The sequence below is a fragment of the Carassius carassius genome, chromosome 32, assembly GCF_963082965.1.
Source record: "Carassius carassius chromosome 32, fCarCar2.1, whole genome shotgun sequence".
NCBI lineage: Eukaryota > Metazoa > Chordata > Actinopteri > Cypriniformes > Cyprinidae > Carassius > Carassius carassius.
This window is the reverse complement of record NC_081786.1, coordinates 19,193,588-19,221,188: the sequence shown is the minus strand read 5'-3', so window position 1 is coordinate 19,221,188 and position 27,601 is coordinate 19,193,588. Positions and strand designations below refer to the sequence as shown.

The window sequence follows — 27,601 nt, the reverse complement described above, 5'->3', positions numbered from 1 at the left end:
GCCATTTCTTTGCGTTTCACTCCGTTACTGTGGAAACTCGTCCAAACAACATCTGGCTGCCTCCAGTAACGCGGAAGACAACGATTCACACATTTCGGTTGCGGTTACTAAAATTGTGTTTTATTTATATATTTAATTAGGTGTTGTCAGCACCTCCCCGTGGATTACCGCAGAGTTGTTTTAGTTCATAATGTCTGCGCATCCTCCACCGCCCAAAACGGTCATTGTGTTCAGGAACGGAGATGCTTTTTATCCCGGCCGAAAGTTTGTTATCAATCAACGCCAGTCATACACTTTTGAAAGCTTTCTGAACACAGTCACTCGAGGCATCACAGCTCACTTTGGGGCAGTGCGAAATATTTACACCACTAACAAGGGTCACAGGGTGACGAATCTGGAGAAGCTGGTTCATGGAGAGATATATGTGGCAGCCGGAGCAGAGGGACTCAAACAAATGGAGTAAGTTAAGTTTATTCATCCACATAACGGTAACGGTGCAGTTAACGTTATTTACAAGAGAGTAGCTACACTGCTGTTGTATTATGTAGATTTTTAGAAAACTATTGATTATGAATTAAATTCATGTAAAACATTAGCAGCCTAATACAGGGTAGAATAGCCTAATAGGCTAACATTAATGTGTACAGAAATACATTTTAACTGAATTATTATTATTATTATTTTTACATTTTACATTGCAATGCAAAACCATCAAAATAATATGCTTATGTTATATTATATTGACTTTATACTTTCTTTCTTCTTTTTTCTTTGATAGCTATCGTCACATAACAACACAGAAACCTCCAAAAAAGAAAAGTGAACCGGTAAGAGTCACAGTAACTACATCATTATTGATAGAATGATTAAAGAGCATAAAACCTTTACTCATTCTATCAAGACATGAAAAAAAAAAATTGGGGCAACTTTATTCTGTATGTGTGGATGTATGAGAATGTTTTGTACATCAGTAAGGTCAAGAGGAAAAAGTGTCCATGGTAAATCATAACATGTTTTCAGTATGATTATTACTGGTGTTCTTCATCCTACATTTTTCTGTTATTGACTGATACATCTTTTCTGTTATTGACTGATACATCTCTCCAGCAGAATATCCGTGTAGGGTTTACTCAGACTGTAGCGGATGACTGATTTTATTCCCCTTGTTGTGAAAGAACATGAAGTGCACATGTGTATTGATTTCACTATAAAATCTCCATTTGAGTCAGCTGTTTCTCTTCATTTCAAACTATCAGGTAGCCTATGTGTAGGACAGTCTCTGTATACTAGGGGAGTTTTCTGACTGCTCATAAAAATATTTTAGGTTATTAATCAGCATTCAATGCAAGTACTGCACAAATGCTGCTTTGTGTTATTTGTCAGAGACTCCTACCTCTAATTTCTGTCCATTTTTTTTTTGTGTATACAGTAAAATAATAGCAAATTAAAAAACTTCCTTCCTTCCTTTACTTACAAGAACTTTATTAGCCTGTATATTAGTTTAGTTATCACCAATGAAGACTTGATGTAGACCATTAAATCTTTATGCAGCCTCAGAAACCCGTCTGAAATCAGTTTTGTCTTTGTGAAAAAATGCTGTTTGCAAATTCAATTCTTCATAGGGCAACATGGCGATATGTCACTTTCAGATGCAGCCATATTGTTATTTTCACTCGTATACACCTAGTTGTTTCAAATGCAGTGACCATTTATATCATGTATTAAAATATGAACAATAAAAAAACATCTGGTTACAGCTGTTTACAATCAGTGTTGCTATGCCACAGTTTAACATAAGGGTGCTCAGTCCTGCTCTGGAGTTCTGTCTTCCCTCAGAGTCAGTTCCACTCCTGCTCACACACCTGTCTGTAATTTTCACGCAAACCCCAATTATCTGCTTCAGGTGTTTTTCATTAAAGTTGGAGCTAAACTCTGCAGGATTGTGAACTATTCAACAGTAGCACAATATAAGCGCCACAATACCAAAATACTATACTATTAGATATCTAAAAATAGAATAAAAACAACAGTACTGTAAAATATTATTGCTTTTTAAACTAACCATTTGTTTTGTTTTTGAATGTATTTTAAAATGTAATTTTTTTCATGTGATGTCAAAGCTGGATTTCCGGCAGCTGTTACATTATTCTTCGGTGTCACATGATCTGTTTTGCATAGGATTCAAATAAGGAGTCAAAATATTCAGGCTTTGTACTATTCCAAGTTTAGACTATTTGAAGTGACGTATTAAGATAATAGTTTTTACAACTAAGGACAGAGACCAACATGCAATGGACCATAATATAGCCATAATCATAAAAATGCCCACTTAGAGCGACTTTGCTTGAGGTTATGGCAGTATATGTCACTGTCTGTCACCCTTTTAGCTTCTTGTTTCCATCTGAAAGGCAACCAACGTAGCATTTAAGATGGCTGATTGAGGAAAACCAGATGTGTAAGTGCCCTAAATGAGCAGTGGAACAGTTATTGTCAGTGATGCTCAGCAGGGTCCTGTTCATTTTTCTCCACTGCAGATCCAACCTGTAGTTCACAGCAGAATAATTGTCCCAGCTCGATGGAAGAGAATCAGTAATGAGTCGTGCATCATCAAGTGAGCCCTGCTTTTAATGTGTCCCTATTGGAAGTCTTCAATGGCAAAGCCTCAGGCTACGGCAAAGTCTAATTCTTTAAAACTGTAATACTGTCTAATGGTATAAAATCAGGCCGATGTCCTATGCTTTATTTAATTGTTTATTTCTAATGGCATCTAATTTCCTCATGTTGTTAATTATCAGTATACATTGGCTTTGTTTCTAATAACAAAACACATTTTTAAGCATACATGTGTGGAGTGAGGTCCTAAGTGTTAATTTGATTATATCTTGTAGTGTTTTTACCAATGGAGATATCTTGGTTCCTCCAGCACGGGTGCTGATTCCCAAACACACGCTTGGCAGCTGGGAAAACGTATTGGCCATGGTGACCGAGAGAGTTCACCTTCGCACTGGAGCTGTGCACAGGTACGAGCTACATCTATAAAATGTACATATGTAAAATGTACATATAGTTATAGCTGAGTGATCTCATTATCTTTCAGATTGTGCATGTTGAATGGGAAGCCTGTACGTGGATCGTATGATCTACAGAACAACCACTATTATGTTGCTGTAGGGACAGAGAGGTTCCGGGCTTTGCCATATCATCTGGCCCCAAGCAAGGGAGTAATCCACAATATCACCGATGTGTGAGAAAGATTATAAGACATGATAAATTAACAGATGTATAATGCCCTTTTGTTGAACTTATACTCTAGTTTAATTGCCATCATTAACTTTTTTTGCCATTCAAAACCTGTATGACTTTCTTTCTTCCATGGAGAACAAAAGGCGAAGGACAGAAAAGCACTGTAGAAATAGTCCTTGTTTGAAGTCATATGATTGATTCTATGCAAGTATACAGAAATTTGAAAAAGTTGCATTACTGTTAAAAAGTGTAAATATTTTTGAAAGAAGTCACAAATACAATAAAACAGTAATACTATCACTTATTATTACAATCATTTGAAAGTATTTTAAATATAGTGTAATATATTTTAAAATATCATTTAGTCCTGTTGTGGCAACGCTGAATTTTCAGTGGCATTACTCCAGTCTTTAGTGTCACATGATCCTTCAGAAATTCTTCTAATAATCTGGTTTTCTGCTTAAAAAAAAGCATTTCTTGTTATTATCAGTGTTGACTACAGTTGTGCTGCTTATTATTTTTGATGAAACTGTGATGCATTTTTCAGGATTCTTTAATCAATATAAAGTTAAAAAGAACAGCATTTGAAGTATATATTTTTTTGTACAATATCTATACATCTATATCTTCCTGTCACTTTTGCTGAATAAAAGTATTTATTTAATAATAATATATGTATATATATATATATATATATATATATATATATATATATATATATATATATATATATATATATATATATGTGTGTGTGTGTGTATATATGTATATATATACTGGCCCTTAACTGAATGGTCAGTAGGGTATATTAAATATAAAATAACGAGACAATACAATAAGCAAAATTTTTTTTCTTTTTTTATTATAGAATGAATAATACATTGCCAGAACTGTCATAAGAAAAAAAAGATTTTTGGTTTTGAAACATGACACTGTCCTTCACAGAATAAAGAAAGCAGTCAGGTTTGGAACAAGCAGAGTACAAGTACATGATAACAGATTTTTTTATTCAGTATTAAATTATTTCTTTGTCTTCCTCTTTTTCTTAGGGTCAACAATGGCATTCATCCAGTTCTAAAAAAAGAAAAAGAAGACAGAACTTTGGTAAGGATAATGAAAAATATTCTTTAATAAACTATTTAACAGATACGAATGTATATTAGAGATGGCATGGGTGATTACATTAAGTAAATATTTAATGAAAATGCTGGTATTGATTTTGCATGGTCAAAGACTAATAGGCTAATTATTCAGAAGGCAGGCATGAACACAAGCAAATGAGCCTGTTTTGCAGTGTGGAATGCAATATTAGTCTTATTTGCTCTGTTCTTGAACTGTAATATGGAGATTAAACATAGCGCAGAGCTAATGTCATGAACTAGTTTACAAGACACCGATCTTGATCAGCACCCATCCCTTTCCCCTCAGACCGAAACCAGTTAGCGAGAAAAAATTTCAATTTGGCACAGATATAAATTTGCTACTGTTTATAAGTGTTGAAGATCAGATAGTTGAGAAAAATGTTACCGTCACAGGATCTCAGTGTCTCCAATCAGGCTGATATGTGGCAGTGTGAGTTGGGGGTACATTCCCCTCATCAATCAATGTCTGGAGGAGGTATTGAGTTCTTCTCACCTCTCCTTTTTCAAACTGTCCCAGCACTCAGAGTTTGTGTTACTTGATCAAGTGAGAGCCGAACTCCCTCACCGGGGGTAGGCGCTGAAACCCTCCCCTGTTCCCACGGAATGACGATAAATTGTTTTGTGATAGTGCGCGTGTTCACTTAATGCTTTGGGATGGTCCAGACTACACCAAGAGCTAGACCTGGCAAATAAGTGATGGAGAAAAAATACACACTTAGTGGACTGGGACCCGGAGCTCTCCAAAGTAAAGTTTGAGACATCTGGTTATTGTGAATCAAAAAAATTACGGTGAACCATTTGCCTGTTGAGGTTAGAAGGGAAAGCTCCTGTGGTTGTTCCATGTCTGTTGTTCTCTTATTGATTTCTCATGCTTCATCAGCTTCATTGAGTCGAGGAAATAATTTGAAGAAAGTGGCCAATTATCTTTGAAACAATGAAGATGGAATAGCAATCAAAGTCTCATCAAAGTGTCATTAAATTCCAAGGTGCCGTTCCATAATCTGTTTACATTTACCTCTAATCTGTATTTGTTGAGAGGAGAACAAACACTTTAAAAAAATCATGTATTTGTTTTCCCTGCAGAGAAACTGTAATAGTAATTCAAAGCTTTACAATACCAGAAAAATGTTTTGACAAATGTTGTTAAATTTGTTTCTCACAATCTTGCCTGAGATTCTTGATTTAGATCAGAAGGATTATGTTTATGTTTATATTATAAATTTGAACTTCTTTAAAAACTAATATTTAATAAACATTTATACACATTACATATACATATATACAATTATTATTATATATGTATGAGTGTGTGTGTGTGTGCGTATTTGTTTATGGTTCATTGTGGGGACCAAAAGTCCCCACGAGGATAATATTTTTGACATTGACATTGTCTGTGAAAATTAGTAAATGACCTGAAATTGTAACAATGCAATCAGGTTTTCTGTAAGGGGTAGGTTTAGGGTTAAAGGATAAAAAATATTATTTGGTCAGTATAAAAGTAATAGAATCTATGGAAAGTCCCCACAATTCATAGAAACAAACGTGTGTGTGTGCATAAAATGTAATTAATACATTAATACATAATACATTTCACATACAGTGCATTTACTATTATTATTAATTGTTAAGTATCATTCATATAAAAGATATTAAATTACAGATTATTTAATAAAATTGTGATTTAATGAATTTAATTACACTTCTGTTCATAAATTTGGAGTAATTTTTTTTTTAAAGAAATTAATATTTTTATTCTGCAAGAATTAAATAAAAAAAATGGCATTGATACTTCTAAATCTTAAAAAAAAAAAAAAAAATTATTTGAAGCATAAAAAGTTATTTGTAAAAAAAAAACAATTACATAGCATGTTTTGTGTGTTTTCTTTTAATCCATTGCAGGATTTTTCCATCTCATAACATTATTTCTTTAGTTCTCGTATTCATCACATGAGGGAGACAAAGATTCAGCCATGGCCTGCACCAAGCTCCTCTTCCAAAACACCTTCCTTTTCTCTGGCTCGCTGGTTACATTATCCAATGATGTCATTTCATTGTAAACATTTCGATAAAGAAATTGAATTACAGAATTGTTCTCATCTTCCCCTAGAAATCAATACAGTATACTTAAACCTATATTTTTTTTATTGTCATGTAAACTGCTTGGACGGGCCAGTGTATTATTATAAATCTCTCTCTCTCTCTTTTTTTTTCATGTGACAGAGCTGGCACTGCACTGGCAGATGAAAGCAGTAGCACAGCATTAGGTGTTTATTCTCCTACTGGCCTAACAGATGTTGAGCGAGGTGTCAGCAAAGTTGACACGGGTGGAAAAGTGCAGCAGGGACAGAGACGATCACACCCTCTTGTACTAGAGGCCACACATCCATGACTGTGACATGCAGAGGCAGTAAAGCTGTTCAGACCCTCTCCGTGGCACTGTAGGATGTAACTGTCCCCTCATATCTCCTTGATATCTCCATATGACTTGCTCATGTCAGACCTGCTGCCATCCCCGCAGTGGCTTCCTGTTTTGGAGAAGCATTAGTTTCTCTAGGGAATTGGTAAAGACACCCATCCAGCTGCTCTCTGTCAGGCCTGTCCTGTAAAGGCAGGAGGAGTGGTTCGCTAATACAGGGGGGGGGGTCTTCCAAGCCTGTTTTTAGAATCATTATCACGTTGCTCTGGATTGAAGCTTCCATCCCCCAGCTTTCGATGTTCTTCCATGCTTGAGTTAGTTTAAAGGACACTACAACCCGTTCTTAGACCCAGTGTAGATCTGGTGTTGAGATAGGGGATTCCATCAGAAGTGGTCAGATGAGACACATTGATTTTATTGCAACTAGCATGCAAAATGCTTTGTACTTCATTAACACCTGTATTTGGTGTCGTCCTGAAATGATACACCAAAACTGATGTTAATAACAGGAGTAATAATGGACTTTAAATTAGTGATTATTGGAAAATGTCTTAATTGGCTCCTCAAATTAACAATAGGTCTTTTTTTATTGTTTTTTACTTTTTATAGAAGAATTTTATAAACTGAACTCAGACTTTCCACCTCCAAATGCCTTGGTTAAATGAGAACTTGATTCACTTAGCCAGACTTAACTGTCACCATAAAGTCTGGTCCAAATTGTAGCTTGCTATCTGTAATAGTTGAACAGTGCACATTAATGGCCTCTCTAGTTGTATTTACGACTGGGAAACTGGGAAAATTTTTTGGACAAGCACAAACCATTTTAGACCCTGTTTACACTTGTGTTACACATCTTAATACCAAAAATGTAAGCAGGGTATTTGATACCTGACTTTCTGATTTCAACAGGCTGTAAAATTTAGACATGGTGGAAGAGAGAACTATTGCTGTAGTTACTGTTATGTTTTATTACAGTTACATATCATTACAACAGTTACAGTTGTAACAGTTACAGTTACAGTCTTGCTGTTGCAGTCATTTACATATGTGTATAACTATTTGATGCATATTGTATGTATTTTCCATTGTGCAAACAGCATTTATTTGAGCGAATTTCCTAGATAGTGCAGTGAATGTATACACTAGTGTGGTTAATGTTTATATGGTTGTCAACAAATGCGACATAACATTTAATTCAATATCCATTTGATGTTCACTTTCCATTTTGGCTTTAATAAGATTTCCCCTAGAAATAGTCAAGAATCAACCTGGTGTCCTCCATAATTCGTATTCTTTCTGACAAGGCACTTGAACCCGACAAACTTATAATTAAAACTTAAGAAGTGGAATGTAGGACATTTTAGCACAAGGCATTCTGGTCAAGATGCCCACTTAGATGGGAAGAGAATCCTCAGAATGACATAAAAAGTGACCATCCTGAGTTTTTGTTTTTACATGCTGTTTAGGGGTGGTTTTGTTTGAAATAGATACATAGATAACACAATAATTAAAGGGTGTAGAAAAGCCGAATGTTTTTAGTGATTGGGTGGCATTAACCTGGCATCACATCCAGCCAAATCCAGTGATTAGTTCTTACTCATTGTATTAACCAAGCACCTTCTGAATGTGCATCTGTTAACAGGCGGACTTGCGAATCTCAACAGCCTAGACAAATTGAATAACCACCCAGTCAGATTGGAAATTTTCAAGAAGTGTTGCCAGTTTTGTGCAGCATGAGTCAAATAGTCAGTGTATGGACTGCGAATGGTCCACCGGGAGGCTGTCTGCAACTTGGACTGAATTAAAAGCGATCTTGAACTACTCAGACACTCACTTACTCTCATTAATATTGTAATACATTAACATCTTCTTGAGTTTATGAATTTCTATAATTTTTTACTAAGTTTTCATATTGTGAATTTGGCACGTTCATCCTGAAAGTGTCATTTATGAACTATATGAATTGGATATTCCAGCAGAACTTTTGGCCATTCTGTTGTTTTATTTCTCTGTTGCCCACCAATGTCTGTTCAAATTCAAAGACATGTCAGGCAGAGTTTGCTTTAAAAAAGCAAGTGAGTAGAACAAATATCCAGCTATTCCCCAGGCCCCATGTTAGTGGGCTTGCAAACACCATTGCCCGAAGTGTGTACCAGTGGAAGACGGAGATCAGTGAAGTACCCCCATGCTGCCTCTCTATGGAGCCAACTAACAGTGGCAAGAGCTGGAGAAAAATGTATTAGGCCTTCTCTTTCCCTCACTGTGCCAGAAATGGCTCACCTTGCTCCCAATGGTAGATCCAGTATGCACTGACTGCTGGAAGAAAATTACCTTTTGTGGGAGTATTAATTCAGACATGCATCCTGCTGTCAAAGCATCACTCTAAACTCCTCTTCCCACTGCTCTGTCTCTCTCTGTGTCTCCAGTGCCCCAGTCTTCTCTTTTCATCATCAATAACTGTCTGCAGTCTGCTGAAGAATAAGTTATTCCCTCCAAGTCTCTTTTTTAAAGCTGTTTGGATCCTCATTGTTTGATCTGGCTTGATAAATAAGACTATTGCAGTTAGAAATTCATGGCTGCCCTGTTTCATCAATAAATGATTAGTTTGCTGTGCTCTCTGGTGATTGATAGGTTGTGCATGGGATGTATTGGAACCAGATGAATTCAATACCGTGCCGGTCGCTGGGGAGCTACAAAGCATATCAGCTCATGAAAAATTGAGGTCAATGGAAAATGTGAAAAAGAGAGTAAAAGAGGAAGAACGAGCTGTGCTTGAAACACAGTTGTTTCTTGTTATCAAAGCATTGTAGACACACTTTAAGCATCAGATCGAATCAAAGCCATGTATGGTCTTTATTTGAAGATTGCTTTTTGTACCCTCATAGTTTGCAAAACCAGGAGTGGACAGCACCGGCTCCGTTTTTTACGCCAAACAGCCCAGGCAGGGATGGAAAATCCCAGATCTCTTTGCTACGGCGGGTGAGTGTGGCAAGTTGTGATACGATTTTCCTTCTGTCTCCCTAGAGCTCCGTTTCCCACCTCTTCCTTCACCATATACAGGCGTTTTACATAATTGCTGATAGGCACTGTGGCTGTTGTTTTAGTAGTAGCCTTATTTTCTCGCTCTCTGCACTCAGTCTTTCTCTTATACCATCTCTGCTGTGTGATTGTGAAGCATTTATGATTAAGGGAGTGAAAGAGAGTGGCAAAAAAGAGGGATCTTGTACTCTTGCATGTGTGTGGTGCAATACAGTGAGCGAGGGTGTGTGTGCACCACAAATTGCTTTGAATTGACAGGCTGTTCTCTAAAGCCCACCTACATTAGGGAAATACGCTTTCATTCTTGGATAGAATGCCATCCTGTGAGAGGAATATTAAAGCTCCGCATGGATTCAAATGCTGCAGAGGGCTTTAAATCATAGATAAATTCAATCAGGACATTTTGTTTAAAGTGTATGCAAGTGTGTTGTTAGCTATGCCAGGGAAAACAAAATGTTTCCATTTTTTTCTGATAAGTAAACAAAATGTTCATAAGTTATTCATGAGAAATCTCTTTCTCTCATTCTCTCTGATTTTTCTTTATTGGTCCTCTATATTAGTTTCTGTTCTTTCGCTTTCATTCACCAAGTCTCTCTCACTCTGTTGCGTATAAAGACTTACATCATAACTACCATTTTCGATACCATTATTGTGTAATATTTTATGGTCGTTATGCACCAGTGTTTTAAAGGTGGCATGTGAGATCATATTCTAACTGTTTAATATAATATAATATAATATAATATAATATAATATAATATAATATAATATAATATAATATAATATAATATAATATAATATAATATATACAACTGCTTTTCTTGTCCTCGAATCTGATTGGCTAAGAGGAGAGTGATATTCTAGTGATATCGGAACTCCAACTGTTTCACCCTTTGTATCTCTCCACTTACGGTATTTTTCACAGCGAGTGTCATGGCGGATGCCCAAATCCAGTAATTTTCCAATAATAATCTAATAATCCATTCATTTTATAAATAATGCTGTTTTTTGTCACGAAGTACTTTTTTTAGACTTCAAATATGCAGTTATTAAATAAAGACAATGTCCATTTGAAAATGTGCTTTGACTTTTTTTAAGGAGATTTGAGCTCCAGGGCTCAGCTCCAGATAGGATAGTGCGACAAAGATAACGCTTTCCTCAGTGGATTTGTTTAATTGTGAATATGAGATTGAGCTGTAGAAAGAATGCTGTATCAAATGCAGGTAATCACACTCTCTCAGTACATCTCTCTCATAATACTCTACATAATAAAGTGAGCTTTTAATACAGGCATACAGGGAGCTTTCAATAAAAGGACTTCATTGTTGTTTCTTATGCATTTACACACTTGTGCTGTCGAACAGTTGTATATAAATGCAGTATCGCACTCGTAGCCATGCAATATGGCTGTATATCGGCACACTGTGATTACCTATTGCAATGCTACTCGTGTGATTGCTCATACATTATAATATAATATTTTGGGGTCAGTCATTTTAAAAAAAGAAATTATTACTTTTATTCAGTATGCATGGATGCATGAAATTTATCAAAAGTAACAGTAAAGAAATTAATAATGTTGAAAAACATTTATGCTTTAAATATTTGTGGTTCTTTTGAACAGTCTGTTGATTAAATTAATGCAGTTTTGGTGAGCATAAGGCTGGCCAAACACTTGAAATGTTAAGGATGATTTTAAGACAGATTTGCACCCCCAAAGGACTGATTTGAGGCTTGTTGCAAATGATTTTCTGTCCAAAAAATGCAGGTATTTAACTGCTCCTGTTTGAGACGGAGCATCCCCAAACTTAAATGTTTGATATTTATGTTTCTTGATTTTTTTTTGTTGTTGTTTATATGTGTATGTATTTTGTTGTATTCAAAATCCATTTTGCTCACAAATCTGAGGTGGCACACATGAATGAGATTAACACTTTTTGTGCACTGGATTAACCGAACAAGACTTTGACTGAGCAAGTGCATTGTGTCTTTTAAATGCCATGAGGTCATTCAGTGAGTAATTGTAGGCGCTCCGGAGCTGCCATCACTTTGCTCATAAGAGCCGAGCCAGCAGTCCTTGTGATGGAGTTGAGTTTCCCTCACTCATGCAGATCTCGCATTAGCCTTGGACGGTATGTCTGCAGCCATGCTTATAAAAGCCCCTCAATGAAGGCTCATACTTACTCTGGACACTTGATCATGTCCCATGGGACAAAAGATCCACATAATGCCATTCCTAATGGCAGAAACAGAAAAAAATAAATAAAACAAGAAACCTCCTTTAAACTACATCAATCGCTGCAGAGGGGTAATCAAACATGCCATGACTGCGAGAGCGATTCCCATCACCTACTGGAGCAGGAGTGCATCTGCTGTCAGCCTATCATTAGCCAAGATTGTCTTACCTTTGAATGTCAAAGGCACTGGTGAATGCAGTTTGCATCTCAGGATCAAGAAAGCCCATTAAATGTTCAGTGAAGTGCTGAGCTTGGACGGACTTGATTTGATGTGAGGTGAAGTGTTCTGGGTAATGCTGAAGGGTGTTTATCACTTTAACCCTCATGTCTTGTCTGCTGAAACAAGACGTTTCATCTCTAGACAGGTTTTTTTTTTTTGTCTGTGTTAATGGCCTATGTTTTGAGAGAAGATATTGAGCGTTTTGTAACAAACATTTATTCATTTGTAGTTAGTCACAACAGAACCTTTCTATTTATAGTGTCCTTTTGTACTTTGTTTACATTGAAGCTCAGTAGTGGAAACAGGGTCTCAAGGTTCTTACTAATGGACTTAATGCTCTGATTTTAAATCTTTTCTGTCATATGGGCCTTTGAAACGTTAGAAAAACATGCACCTCCTATCTGTTTACAATAAAAGGATTAACTCCTCTAAAGTTAAACAGTTGAGTTTTACTGTTGTCAAATCCATTCAGCCGATCTCTGGGTCTGGTGGCAGCACTTTAGCAGTACCTTAGCAAAGATCATTTAATCTTATTAGAACGTTAGAATCTCGCTCAAAAATGACCAAAGAGTTTCTATATTTTTCATATTTAAAACTTGACATTGCATACTAATACAGACGAAAAATTTTGATTTTACAGTCTAATAATCAAGGAACTTTGCTGCCGTTCCATGGGTGCATCAGGCGCAATAATATATGCAGCGCCTGAAAATATCTTCCAACAGTAGCCTATTTTTAGGCGCTGTGTAATATCATCAACTTAATAAAAACAAAACTTCTCATTTTCCATCAGTCTTAGTACACGATGTAACTACAGAAAAGTCAAGTTTTAAGTAGTGCTGCCACCAGACCCCGAGATCAGCTGAATGGATTCGAAAATGGTAAAACTAAACTTTTTTTATTCTAGAGGAGTTGTAGAATTAGCCTATATTCAAAAATAGTGGAGTATTCATTTAATGGTTGCTTTAGATTAAATATTTACAATGATAGTTGCTGCAGTCCTCATTTTTTCTAAATATGAAACTTTGGATGCTTTTAAAAATGAAGAGAATTTTCTGTACTAATGGATGCATCGAACATACGATCAGCATGTAATTAGGATTTATTGCCCTCTCCAGAAAAAAGTGTCTTCAGAGCCACAAACAAAATGAAGGAGGCAGTAGTAGCATCTGAAGTACTGGAAGATGAAAATATGAAGGTTGATCTTCCGATTGAACAGGTGAAATCAAAAGCATTTACATTTACATTTATGCATTTAGCAGACGCTTTTATCCAAAGTGACTTACAGTGTATTCAGGCTGACTTATTTTTTGTTTCTTTTTTTTTTTTACCTACCAAGCAATATACATGACATCACATTTCAGTCATGAAGATTATTGAATACCAAAATTATGATGCAGCCATGAAAAAAACTGAATGCTTTCTTCTCCCACAGATGGAAGTAAGAGAAGTTGAGGAGGAACCAAACTCCTACAATGACTTCAAAAACCATCAAAATGCAGCTTTTTCAACAAGGTCATCCCCTTCTAGAACCAATAAGGTAAAATAAACTTAACATGAGTCACTTTGTGTCTTCTTCACTGTTCTTTGACCAATGATTCTCTTAGATTGCAATGTAGTTAGTTTAAACACAATGCCTTTCAACAGATCTCAGAATATACCTTGAGTATGAAGGAGTCAAGAGACCTCCAACCCAACAGCCATGGAGAGAGCAGGGACCAGTCATTAGATCAACAAGAACCAAAAGTATGAAGCTCACAACTGCAAATGCAACTGAACATATGAAACATAAAATATATCTTATTTGTACTTTTTTAAGATGCTAAAACGTTTGTCTGCCACAAAACAAAATTATAATATTTATTAATAATAAACAATCAGTGGGTATATCCCACATTTACCTTGCATGAAACGCAGCACAAGTCTGTCATATTCCCTCTCCATTCTGTTCACAAAGTAGATGAGGTCATGAGGAGAGAGGGAGTGATTTGCTTTTTTTTGGTCTGTGATCTAACCCCATAAAATTAGCCCATTTAGATACAGCAGTTATTGTGGCCAATAGTCCTTGAGTCGTTATAGTGTGAATCTCATAACATTGATGAACAGACACAACAGTGCTTTGGAATATTACAATGCCATGCAATTTCACAAGTGCTTTGAAACAGGAAGATATCGAGTCTTATTTAAACAATCAATAACATGCAGCATTCCATTTAATGAAAACTATAATTTCAGACAAAGGCAATTACACCTCTGGGTATTGTTTTGGTGCTGCGATTTTCTGCTGCAGTCTGCATTTTTATAATAAAGATATTCTTATCGGAATAATTATTGACTGGGGAGTGCGTTATTACCTTGTTAAGGACCTCATCAATAGTATAATTCATTTCTTATCACATTTAGTCCTGTATGGAGATTGCCAAATCGAGGGTGGCTATAGATCTCGGGAATGGACCATGTGTAATAGTGAGTAGTAATTCTCACCAGTCCAGCCTCAACTAATTGGCAGAATCATCATCACCGCTCAAAACCTGATTTGATTTACAAGAGCGGATGAGGGCTTCTTTTTATGACCGTTCACTGTGTCGGCACTAAAGACATGTAAGTGCTAATCTTGCAGGACTTGCTCAGAAGGACTGCGTAATGTTAACCATTAACCATGTTCCCCAGCACTCAACAATGTCCAATAAATATTCAAACACTGAAGGCTTGTATTCCCATTGCACACATAGCTGCATGCAATTCTTTTCCTGTCTGGCCGTGTTTATTATCCAGCATCGTAAAGCTTGATTATGACCCTCGAACAGATCTATTTCATAAGATTCTGACAGTAACGTGTACATTATGGCATAGATATTTTGTGATAATGAGTTGTTATGAAGCTGCTGTGCATTTCATATCGAGGTGACGGTTTTAATCTGCTGTCACTGAATTGATATATTTTACAACGGCAGCCTTACTGTGTTCGCATGAGAACAAAGCATCACAAATATGTTGTTGCAACAGAACCTGAGATAAGTAGGTAAGCAATTATAATGTTAAACTGCTGCTTTGGTGAGAAAGTGCTCATATCCATAGTCCCTCTGATGTTTAAAAGCATGTAATTTAAGAAGGCTTCTTAAAAGCTTCATATATTTGAAAGCTTCTTAAAACATTTCATTCACTATATATGAGTCATACTTCAAAATAAATATGACCTCATCGTTGACGAGCCTTTGAATTATATCGCCTGCTACTGTTACTAGAGTTGCGCTTTTTATTGATGAACAGATTTAATTATATGATAGTGTTTTAGTCAACAGCCTCCTTAACAGAAATGATGCCATTTTTGATTTGCATTACGACACACTGAACCCCAGCACATAGATTAAAAAAAAGCTGAGCTGTCATAAAGACATCAAGATTGTTTGCAGTTGTTGTTTACAGTAAAGTGTATGCAATGATTTGGTATTTATATAGAATTTACTTACAGATAAATCACAAATAAATCTGCTGAAGTATGTTTTGTGACTGGGAGAAGGGAAAAGAGAGAAAAAAAATCAGTCCTCGTTATGGATTTATTTCTAATATATATTTTTTTCATTTAACTTTTCTATGGATGTGAACAGTTATTTTAGCATTATACTACTGTGTTATTTATTAATATTTTGAATTAGCTTACATCTAATTTAAGCTTTAGTAATTTTGTTATGTGCTTTTGTCATTTATATTAGTTTTATTTGTATTATTTATATTTATTTTAGTTTTTATTTATTTCAGTTTTAGTATTAGTAAATTCATTTTAGCACTTTAACTAGAACTTGTGTATTTCATTTAGTTTTATTTAGTATTTCATTAAGGCAACATTTCTAATTTACATATTCTTTTTAGCTTTTTTCATCAAATATTTATATTTCATTTTTTGTTTTGTTTATTGCAATTAGTGAAATAAAGTTTCAACACTGGGTGTGTACTATGTATTTGTGCTTTCAAATGCTATTTAGAATGACTAATTTTTTTTAGGAACAAATAACAATAAAAAACTTTCTTTTATATTTATATTATATTTATATTTAATTTATAATATAATATTTAATTATTCAAACTTCTATTAACTCTTATCATAATAACCATGTCTATGGACTCATTTAGCATGTTAAGACAATTACCGTAGTACAAAGCTTACAGTAAATCCATCCTGAGAAAGAATTAGGCTATGCATTGAAAGCAGAAATCATTTGTTTTGATTTGAACAATATTGACTGATTTAGCAATCAGTCACCAAAGCAGTTTTTCTTAATTAATATTGTTAGATATGCCAATGTGTCCTGGCACGTTTGATCAATTGTCTTCCTCCTCCACAGAGTTTTGTGATAAAAATCAAATAGATATTGATCACATTATTGATCTCCTTTTGCAGTGTCAATACAGTATCTGCTCATTTATCTTCTGCTTTGCTCTCTGGCTACAGTTCCCCAGCTTAGACTCACTGTTTCAAAGTGTGCTTCACACAAGGTCAAACATAATCAACCCCAGACGATAGCATGGGCTTTGAGTGGCTCTCCGAGGATTTCAAGGCCTCTGCAGTAGACCATTCAATTACTGTTTATAAGCCAGTGGATAGTCATTAATTAGATGGAGATGCACAAGTTTTGTCCAATGGGCCATTGGACCACTTAAGAAAACATCTTGAGTCACTGTTAAAGAAATATCTAAATGTTGCCATGTTTTTTCGCAAGTTTCTCTTGGTTCTTTCAGTGTTTATTCACCCTCATGTCTTTTGAAACCAGCTTCTTTCTTGCATAAAACACAAAAGATGTTTTGAAGAATGTCCAAGTTGCTCCTTTCCACACAATGAAAGTGAATGCTGATCACAGCTGTCAATCAAATTTTCAGTTAAAGGGATAGTTCACCCAAAAAAATTATATTTTGTAATTAATTACTCGCCCCCATATTGTTCCAAACCTGTAAGACTTTCACTTTATCTTCAGAATACAAAAGAAAATATTTTTCATGAAATCCGTGAGCTTTCTGACCCTAGACAGCAACGCGACTGGGTTTAAGACCCAGAAAGGTAGTAAGGACATTGTTAAAATAGTCCATGCAGCATCAGTGGTTCCACCATAATGTTATGAAGCTACGAGAATACTTTTTTGTGTTTAAAAAAGATGTGTTACTCTCATAAATTAAATGAAGTTGTGATGTGCCAAGTATGGTAACCCATACTCGGAATTGGTGCTCTGCATTTAACCCATCCAAGTGCACACACACAGCAATGAGCACCCAGGGAGCAACTGGGGGTTCAGTGCCTTGCTCAAGGGCACTTCAGCCATGGGTATTGAGGGTGGAGGAGAGCGCTGTTCATGCGTCCCCCCCACCTACAACTCCTGCCAGCACCAAGACTCAAACCGGCGACCTTCTGGTAACTACTCCAAGTCTCTAACCATTAGGCCACAGCTGCCCCTCTAAATGTGCAGTAGAGACTGATACGGAAGAGAAGAAATTGGGCAATAAAGTTGTTGTTTTTTTTTCTTTGTGCACAAAAAGTGTAGCTTCATAAAATCCACTGGTGAGCAAGTGATGTTAGATTTCTCCAAATCTGTTCTGATGAACAAACATCAGCTTGGGGAAGTCGTGGCCTAATGGTTAGAGAGTCAGTCTCGCAATCAAAGGGCTGTGAGTTCGAGTCTCGGGTCGGCAGGAATTGTGGGTGGGGGGAGTGCATGTACAGTGCTCTCTCCACCCTCAATACCACGACTTAGGTGCCCTTGAGCAAGGCATCGAACCCCCAACTGCTCCCCGGGTGCCGCAGTATAAATGGCTGCCCACTGCTCTGGGTGTGTGTTCACAGTGTGTGTGTGTGTTCACTGCTCTGTGTGTGTGCACTTTGGATGGGTTAAATGCAGAGCACGAATTCTGAGTATGGGTCACCATACTTGGCTGAATGTCACGTCACTTAAATGGCCTGAGTGTGAGTAAATTTTCAGCAGATTTTCATTTTTGGGTGATCTATTCCTTTTATTGTGAAATTTTAGTTACAAGCATAAAATCTATGCTTAGATCTACACATAGTCTCTAAAGATATACTCTTAATGCATTCGTAAAGTGCAATTGAAATAGAAGAAACACAAACCACTTTAAGCATCCTAATTGAGCTGATTATCATTTATGTAATAATCATGTGGAAGTGCATGAGTAAAAGCCATATTTCTTTCTTTTCACTTCAAAAGAGGCATTAGCCTGACTTTAATATATCATTTTAAGGTGTTACAGTACTTGACAGCTTCACTAAATGAGGATCGTACTGCATTGAAACATAATTAGATCAAAGGATGAGATTCTGATTTATGTTTTCAGGACACCAAGGGGGAGGAGATGTCCTCAAAGAAGTATGGAATACGATCGCATACTTCTACGTTTTTAAATGGTAAGTTCCTAAACGCCTGCTGAAACTGTTTCCCATTCTCTTAATAACTGTATCTCTCATGAAATAACTGGAGGAGATAAAGTAATTTTGATGTTTTCATTACATTACATTACATTTAATCATTTAGCAGACGCTTTTATCCAAAGCGACTTACAAATGAGAATAATAGGTCAACAGAGAACAACAACAGTATACAAGTGCCATGACAAGTCTCAGTTAGTCTAGTATAGAACGCATAGGCAGGGTTTTTTTTTTTTTTATAAAATGAAAAGACAAGTAAAGGAAAAGTGCTAGTGTTAGTTGGTTAAGTGCAGGAGTAAAGACTCAGCTGTACGAATTGAGATTGGGATGTCATTCCACCAGCTGGGCACAGTCCAGGAAAAGGTCCGTGAGAGTGATTTTGAACTTCTTTGTGATGGTACCACAAGGCGTCGTTTACTTGCAGAGCGCAAACTTCTGGAGGGCACATAAGATTTAACCAATGAGTTTAGGTAAGTTGGTGCCGTGCCAGTGGTCGTCTTGTAGGCTAGCATCAGTACCTTGAATTTGATGCGAGCAGCTACTGGTAGCCAGTGTAACCTGATGAGGAGAGGAGTAACGTGAGCTTTTTTTGACTCATTGAAGACAACCCTCGCTGCTGCATTCTGGATCAATTGCAGAGGCTTGACAGTACATGCAGGAAGGCCCGCCAGGAGAGCATTACAATAGTCCAGACTGGAGAGAAGAAGAGCTTGGACAAGAAGTTGGGTTGCTTGCTCTGACAGGAAGGGTCTAATCTTCCTAATGTTGTATAAGGCAAACCTGCAGGACCGGGTAGTTGTAGCAATGTGGTCTGTGAAGCTTAACTGATGATCCATCACAACTCCTAGGTTTCTAGCTGTCCTCGAAGGAGTAATGGTTGATGAGCCCAGCTGTCTAGAGAAGTTGTGATGAAGCAATGGATTAGCTGGAATCACCAGGAGTTCTGTCTTCGTAAGGTTAAGCTGAAGGTGATGGTCATTCATCCAGCTAGAGATGTCACTCAGACAGGCTGAAATGCGAGCAGCTACCGTCGGGTCATCTGGTTGGAATGAGAAGTAGAGTTGGGTGTCATCAGCGTAGCAGTGATAAGAAAAGCCATGCTTCTGAATGACAGATCCTAATGATGTCATGTAGATGGAGAAGAGAAGTGGTCCAAGTACTGAGCCTTGAGGAACCCCAGCAGCAAGGTGGTGTGACTTTGAAACATCACCCCTCCAAGACACACTGAAGGATCTGTCAGAGAGGTAGGACTTAACCCACAGGAGTGCTGTTCCAGAGATGCCCATCTTTCTGAGGGTGGACAGGAGAATCTGGTGATTAACAGTGTCAAAAGCAGCAGAAAGGTCCAGTAAGAGGAGTACCGAGGATTTTGAAGCTGCTCTTGCTAGTCGCAGGGCTTCAGTAACCGAGAGCAGAGCAATGTCAGTTGAGTGGCCACTTTTGAAGCCAGATTGGTTGTTGTCCAGGAGGTTGTTCTGTACAAGGAACATAGAAAACTGGTTGAACACAGCTCGCTCAAGTGTCTTTGCAATGAATGGAAGAAGGGATACCGGTCTGTAGTTTTCAAGAAGCGCTGGATTTAGAGATGGTTTCTTGAGCAGTGGGCTTACCCGAGCCTGCTTGAATGCTGAGGGAAATGTTCCAGAGTGAAGAGAGGAGTTGATAATGTGAGTAAGCGAAGGTATGACTGAAGAAGTGATCGCTTGAAGGAGGTGAGTGGGGATCGGATCAAGTGGACAAGTAGTAGGATGATTGGACAGGAGAAGTTTGGAGACGTCCATCTCTGAGAGTGGGGAGAAGGAGGAGAAAGAGTGTGCGTCGGTCATTGTGAAGTTGTCCTCAGTCTGCGGTGTGGAGAATTGGTCACTGATGGATCTAGTCTTATTTGTGAAGAAAACTGCAAAGTCGTCCGCTGTAAGAGTCGATGGAGGAGGTGGTGGCGGTGGATTAACCACATCAACTCTGGGGACCCACCGGTGGGTCCAATATTGCATATGCCTAATTCTCAAAAAATCAAAATAACAGCTCAAGTGGTTAAGAAGAGTAGAGAAAGTCTTGAAGAGTGTCCGAGCGTCACAACAGCTGTTAATTTTGTTGTGGTAGTAGGATGTTTTAGCCGTGAAGACATTTGCAGAGAAGGAAGAGAGGAGAGACTGATACACACTGAGGTCGGTAGAGTTTCTCGATTTCTGCCATTTCCTCTCTGCAGCCCTGAGTTTAGAGCGATGTTCACGGAAAACCTCGGACAGCCAGGGGGCAGATGGGGCAGTGCGGGCTGGTCTAGACAACAGTGGGCAAAAGTTGTCTAAGCAAGATGTTAAAGTGGAGCAAAGAGTGTCCGTAGCGCTGTTCATGTCCAGAGCAGAGAACTGAGAAGCGAGGATGAAACCACAGAAGTGAAGTGAAGTGAAGTGACATTCAGCCAAGTATGGTGACCCATACTCAGAATTTGTGCTCTGCCCATCCGAAGTGCACACACACAGAGCAGTGAACACACACACACACACTGTGAGCACACACCCGGAGCAGTGGGCAGCCATTTATGCTGCGGCGCCCGGGGAGCAGTTGGGGGTTCGATGCCTTGCTCAAGGGCACCTAAGTCGTGGTATTGAGGGTGGAGAGAGAACTGTACATGCACTCCCCCCACCCACAATTCCTGCCGGCCCGGGACTCGAACTCACAACCTTTCGATTGGGAGTCCGACTCTCTAACCATTAGGCCACGACTTCCCCCCACAGAAGATAGGCGAGAGAGAGAGAGTGAGCGTAGGTTCCGTCGAAAGGTGACCTGCGTTGGAGTGTGAGGCACTTCAGGAGTAAGTGCTAGGTTAGCAGTAATGAGGAAGTGGTCTGAGGTGTGCAGTGGAGTAACTGAAGAGTTGTCCACAGAGCAACAGCGCGTGTAGATGAGGTCCAGTTGGTTGCCTGATTTGTGAGTCGCTGTAGTAGACACTAGCTTGAGAGCAAATGAGGTGATCAGAGTTTTGAAGTCAGCAGCCTGGGGTTTATCTAGGTGGATGTTGAAGTCACCAAGCAGTACCAGAGGAGTGCCATCTTCAGGAAAGTTTGATAGCAGCACATCCAACTCCTCCAAGAAGTTTATGGCAAGTTCTGCACTAGATATGGGGAAGTAAACATCGGAATTTCACAGCTGTGATTTCTTATATTTCAAAAACTTTAGTTTATTTAAGGTCTTTCATTTTCATGGTTCTAAAATAAATCTAGCATTCTACTCAAGAGGAAGACTTCTGAAACCTGCCTGTTTAATATCAAAATGTCTAACCCATACCAGAATATGTGGCAGCCCTCCAGTCTCCATTGGAAACAGGAAACTCTTCACAGATGTAAAAGTACATCCATGTTTTCTTTGGATTGTGATTGAGGCTGGGGCCTAGCGCTCATTTTGTGTAGTATTACATGATCTGCAATGTGCACCTCACCACTTTGTATCTTCTTTCATACTACAGGAATAATGAACATCAATCATGTAATGATTGCAGTAGTCTTGTAATGTGTGGGTGTATCATATGTTATGGTGTCACTTTCAGTGTCCTATCAAACAGTTTGCACAAAATGATTTTTGAACCGTTTAACCTTCTTTATTCCCATTTTAGATAAGACACTAGGCAAAACGTATTATTATTATTATTATTATTTTTTTTCATATACTAGTCAGATTTGAGATTTAGGGCTATTTGGATTTACAGTACATAACCTGAACATCCAAAATACAAGAGTGTATCTTATTACACTTATTTTTTGCATTCAATCCACATCTTTAAAGGAGCAAGTTTTTTCTCCTGCACTGAGCCACAAATCTCCACTTCAGTAGCGATGAAACATTTTGAATCTTGCTTTATCCAATGTTCAGATTTCTGTTCTAGAAATTGATGCAGATTAGTACATATTTAATTAGATAGATTTGCATATTTAAACAGAACATTTTAGAAAACTTGTAATAAAAATAAATGTTTTCCACTCTTAATATAATCAATAAACTGGAGAAGTATGGTAATATTTTACTGTTATATATTACAGCCCGTGGAGTGGGTTGCTATGTCAAGCTCAATCTGAACTTGTCGCTCTGAATTAATAATAGTGTATTTTCTAATTCATGTCAATTTTTTGTTGTTGCATTTATTCAGAAAAGAAAAAAGTAACCTTGAACTGTGGACCTAATGGCGTTTAAGTATCAGGTATGTACTAAACGAAAAGTCGTTGAGCATTTAGAAGTATATTCAGTTTGTTGTATTTAATGTGAGATAAGATGTGAATATATAATATTATCAAAGAGTTATGTGCTGTCCTTACAAATTAGAAATCCATGATGAAGAGTTATTCTGAAGCTTTCTGTTTTATTCATATCTATGAAGATTTCTGGTCGATGAGGATGTTCACTCGCATGCCACAAGCAAGACATTAAAGATTTTCAAAGCATCTCGCCATAGGTTCTAACATGGAAAAAAAATAATGTTCGGAAGACCTTGTATGAGGAGACGGCGCTGTCTCTGTGTGATCTCAGCTGCGGTTCTGATGATGGGCTTTGTGAAGTGCACAACTGCCCGGTTACACATTAGTTTGATTGCCAGTTTGCTCTATTCGAAGTGAGCTTTGAAGCATATCTCGAGATGAAAGCCAAACTTCTCCAGCGAGTCCATTGTAGATGGGATTCCATATTCCATATTTGCTTCAGGCACCATGAAGACCTTCAATAATCTTCCAATACTGGCATGAACATAATATATAATTTATCACACAATGCACTGCGTTCTACAGCCTAATTCAGGGGCACTATTTGTTCCCTTGTTGACAGACTCTGTGGTTCATCCATATTTTTTTTCTTTGAGGTAAGCCTTTGATGCATTCTGTGCACTTTGATAGCAAGACTGCCTGTTGTGTTGAAATATTTTCCTAATGTTCATGTGTCTTAAACTTGATAGAACTAATATGAGAGGTCACTAAAACCCCTGCAGTTGTGGCTCTTTTATCCACCAAGACCCTCTTGGAGATGAAACAATCTTATAAAGCAAATAAAAATGTCTTTATCTCAACAAAGCCCACTGTGGATATATATCTTCTTATGTCTGGATTGTATTACATAATTATGCATCACTATTAATATTGCATGGGCCCTCACACTCAGTACATAGTAAGTTGCCTAATTATGGGAATTAATAATTAAGAAGCAAAGGTCTTGAGTGGGAACCATCGTGGTGCTTTTGATCAATTATTTTACGCAATTAGTTTTTAATCGCATTAACTTTTTGTGGAGGGTGGGAGGTTATAAGTCTATGAAACCAGTATTTTAATAACGGGTTATTGCTTAAGGTTTTAATCCCTTGGATGGACTGCCACTGTGCCATGAATCAACAAATTAAACATGTGGCTTGCAAAGTATCAGACAAGTATAGAACAGGGACTAATGACCTGCAGGTCATGGTTTATATCTTTGTTCACAATGGGGAATGTAAAATCATTTCTCGGGCTGCCTCGGTTCTTGGTTTTGTAATTGTCCACTATGTAAATGTGATTAATTTGAAGAACAATACTTGGCCTTCAACCGGATGCTCTTATTAAAAGCACTTTGATGAAGTGTAGGAACACACATCCTTTCCTAAATCCTTGGGATAACCCCTGTGTTAATGGACAAGAAGCTGAGGTTTAATTCGCTTTGTTCATTTGTGAGATAGTGGTATAGATAACTTACTCTGTGATTGATAAAATGTACCATCACATCATTGTCAGAGTGGCCGATGACATCATACAAGCTCTGCATTGGCACTGCAAGGACAACATACCTTATTATATGTCACATATAGTCTGCCCTCTGCTCTAAGATCAATGGTTATTGAGTATGATATCATAATGCACAAAGACATATTTAATTTAAATTGACATGCATGTCTTGGTTGGGTCTTTAAGACATTAAAATAGCTTTGCATCAAGTTATTGGTCTGATGCTTTTAGTATTTTGAACATCATGCTCTCAGATAATGTACTATTTTAAGATGAAATGTGTAGGGATGGGATCGTAAAGAAATTAAATGATTTATTTCTTGTTCTGAGTCTGATTACTCTTTAATGATTCCAGTTCCTTAGTGGTTCAATTAACAATTATTTTAGAACTTTTAAGTAATAAATATGTGAAAAAAAGTAATTTATTACCAATTGAAAATAAATCAATAAGTTGTACATTTAAATGTATTCTTGCAAAATGTGTTTACACAAACATTTAAATTGCTGTTTAGTTTTTGTAACTCAAATTGTCATAAAATACACCTCATGTAGTTCTGTAAATGTATTTAAAGGATGTATTCTTTACCATTGTGGTCGGTAGGTTTTCATTTATTTTATTTTTTAAAGATGTTTAATTTCAGCAAAGATTCATTCAATTGTTCAAAAGTTTTACATTGTTACAAAGATTTTTTATTTCAAATAAGTGATGCTTTTTAGATTTCCAATGCATTAAAGAATCCTAAAAATGATCTGCTTCCACAAATTATTAGGCATAACATTGATAATAATAAGAAAATTTACACAGTATTACTATTATTTTTACTGTATTATTGGTGAATGTAGCTTTGGTGAGCATATGAAAAAAAAAATCTAAGTAATCCCAAATGCCAGCATAAGTTTATTATTTATTTATTTTCGAGAAAAGGTTATAGAATGGTTTTTGGTCCCCATCTCTAATACTTATGAGTGTTTTCAAACAGGTTTCCTCAAATACTGCATCTGCCATTGGTCAGACAACTGATACTTATCTCTCAATCCAAATTTGCCCAAATCAAAAGTCTGACATGGTTGCATGGCCGTGTTAGCCCTTGATGGTATCTGACAGCGAAAAAGCATCTTTCTCCATTGATGGCCATTCATAAGTAGCCATAATATATGTCTAAAACTGTTGTAAGTAATGAAATAATAAAATACCTGACATTTCAAAATTCTAACTTCACAAGTTTGTCCTAAAAGTTTTATTATGATGACTGCCAGATGGTACAGGATCATGTCACACACCTTTGGGATATATTTGCCACTTATTAGCAGGAGTTCAGACAACCTGTCTCAGAGCATTGTGTAGCTGTCATCTTAAACCTACTTTACAGCTTCACTTTCAGTTAATTAAATGCCCAACCAAAAAAGTATCAAAACCCAGTTTATGTTCCTTCACTTTGAGCAGAGTCTTTGAAACCAGACATTTTAGAGTTATGCAAGTTCTTAAATTGATCCCAGCTGAACTGAAAGGACCCTGTTCCTTTGGTTAACAGAATCTCCTTTCTTGATTGAAACACCATGAGTCTCGGAACTGTTGGAAATGTACAAGTCTCTCTCTCTGAAAGTGCTGACATGCAGAACCACTAGAATGGCTTTGTTTTTGTTTTGTTTTTCCAGACTGACATCCACTTATTTCATGTTAATGACTGGAAGAAGGGCTAAAAGCCCCTAGTGTATGATAAGATGCTAGGCAGGGAGACATTGGTGTTGCTGGGGTCTGTGCACTGATTAGATGCTCTGAGGAAATATTCTAAAAATAAAAGAGAACAGATTGGTCTATGGTGATATCATTCTTAGCTTGGTCTGGTAAGGTTTACTGCATCATTCTCAAGTAGACATTTGGTATGGAGCATGTTACACCTTTAAAAATGAATTTATTGATTGTTTATTGTTATTAGTGAAGAGTATTTAGCACAGTAGAGGGAGCCAGTGGTATTTAAACTCACTCTCTGTTTTGTCTTTCTCACCCTCCCAACATGCCCCGGACCTACATGTATACAAACCTGTATCCTTAGGAAGATGGATGTGTGTGTTCCCAGGGCAGATGGCCATGATGCTTTGCTATGCATATGGCTCACAGATTACCACTCCAGCAGGGTGTCAGAACTGATGAGGCAGCACTGGAGCAGAGCGTCCATTTGCATTTGAGCTTTACTGCTTAGCTGCATGGATGGCCACGCTGCTTCTCATGCTTAATGTTAGAGGGTGAATCCTGAACACAAACATGTGTAGGAGTGCAACCCTCAGGACTGCTTTCAATAGAGTTTTTCTATAGGAACAAGCATTTTGATGCATTCCACTAATTTGAATGTTAATGCCTTTTAAATTTCAATTCTGAAGTTTTTGAGTGTTATTGCAAACGTTAGTATATAATTTTAGTGGAACACAGTTCAGTGTTTATGCTACTCGTTGCTTTGAAAATGATCTTTACATAGTTGAATTAGCTTCGGAATCATTTTCATTTATCATTTAGATAAAGTGGAATGCCAATGTCATACTTTTACTGATAATCATGTAATCCTGCATTATAAATATTGAGACTTTTTTTTTTATTATTGCCATGCTTGTATTTGTATCGTGTTAATTTTTTTTGTGATTGCTGCATTTGATTTGTTTTATTGTTTGTTTTAAGGTTTGATTTATTGTTGTATTTTTTTTGTTTTTGTCTTCATTTTGTTTTGTGTTTGTATTGTTTAGTTGGTTTTGATTCATTTTTTTGTTTTGTTTTGTTGTTGTATTATTTGTTTGCTTTTTGGTTGATTTTATATTATATTATATTTGTTTTGTTATAATTGTTTCTGTTTTTAGTTTGGTTTTATTGTTATTTTATGTCTGTATTTTGTTTTGTATTTGTATTGTTTTATATGTTTTGATTATTTTTTTGTTTTGCTTTATTTTTGTAATTGTAATTTTTGTTTTGTTTTTTTGTCTGTTTTTGTTTTGTATTATTTTGGCTTTTTGTTTTGTTGTTTGTCCCAAATTATAGCTTCATAACAACATTTTGAAGCTGATCAGCAAGATGCTTATACAAACAGAGAATTACTAGTTCTACAAAGCTGCGAAAAGGACATACTTTACCTTTAGTGCATTTAGTATAGACTGA

At 36.9% G+C, this 27,601-nt stretch overlaps 1 protein-coding gene across 2 annotated transcripts; it reads left to right on the top strand.

The window, feature by feature from the left end:
- Positions 1-2: 2 nt before the first annotated feature.
- On the top strand, positions 3-26,938 carry LOC132113266 (doublecortin domain-containing protein 2C). 2 transcript variants are annotated; one of them, XM_059521081.1, is made up of 13 exons: positions 3-459; positions 779-827; positions 2,535-2,611; positions 2,889-3,020; positions 3,098-3,244; positions 4,293-4,347; positions 9,687-9,780; positions 13,416-13,516; positions 13,733-13,837; positions 13,945-14,043; positions 18,634-18,703; positions 22,869-22,919; positions 26,514-26,938. In XM_059521081.1, the coding sequence occupies exons 1-12, from the start codon at positions 191-193 to the stop codon at positions 22,910-22,912; spliced, it is 1,242 nt and encodes a 413-aa protein (XP_059377064.1). In that variant the 5' UTR covers positions 3-190; the 3' UTR covers positions 22,913-22,919; positions 26,514-26,938. The 2 variants fall into 2 exon arrangements, with proteins under 2 accessions (XP_059377064.1, XP_059377063.1); XM_059521080.1 differs by lacking the exon at positions 26,514-26,938 and adding an exon at positions 23,097-23,877 and having other exon boundaries at positions 4-459.
- The last annotated feature ends 663 nt before the right edge of the window (positions 26,939-27,601 follow it).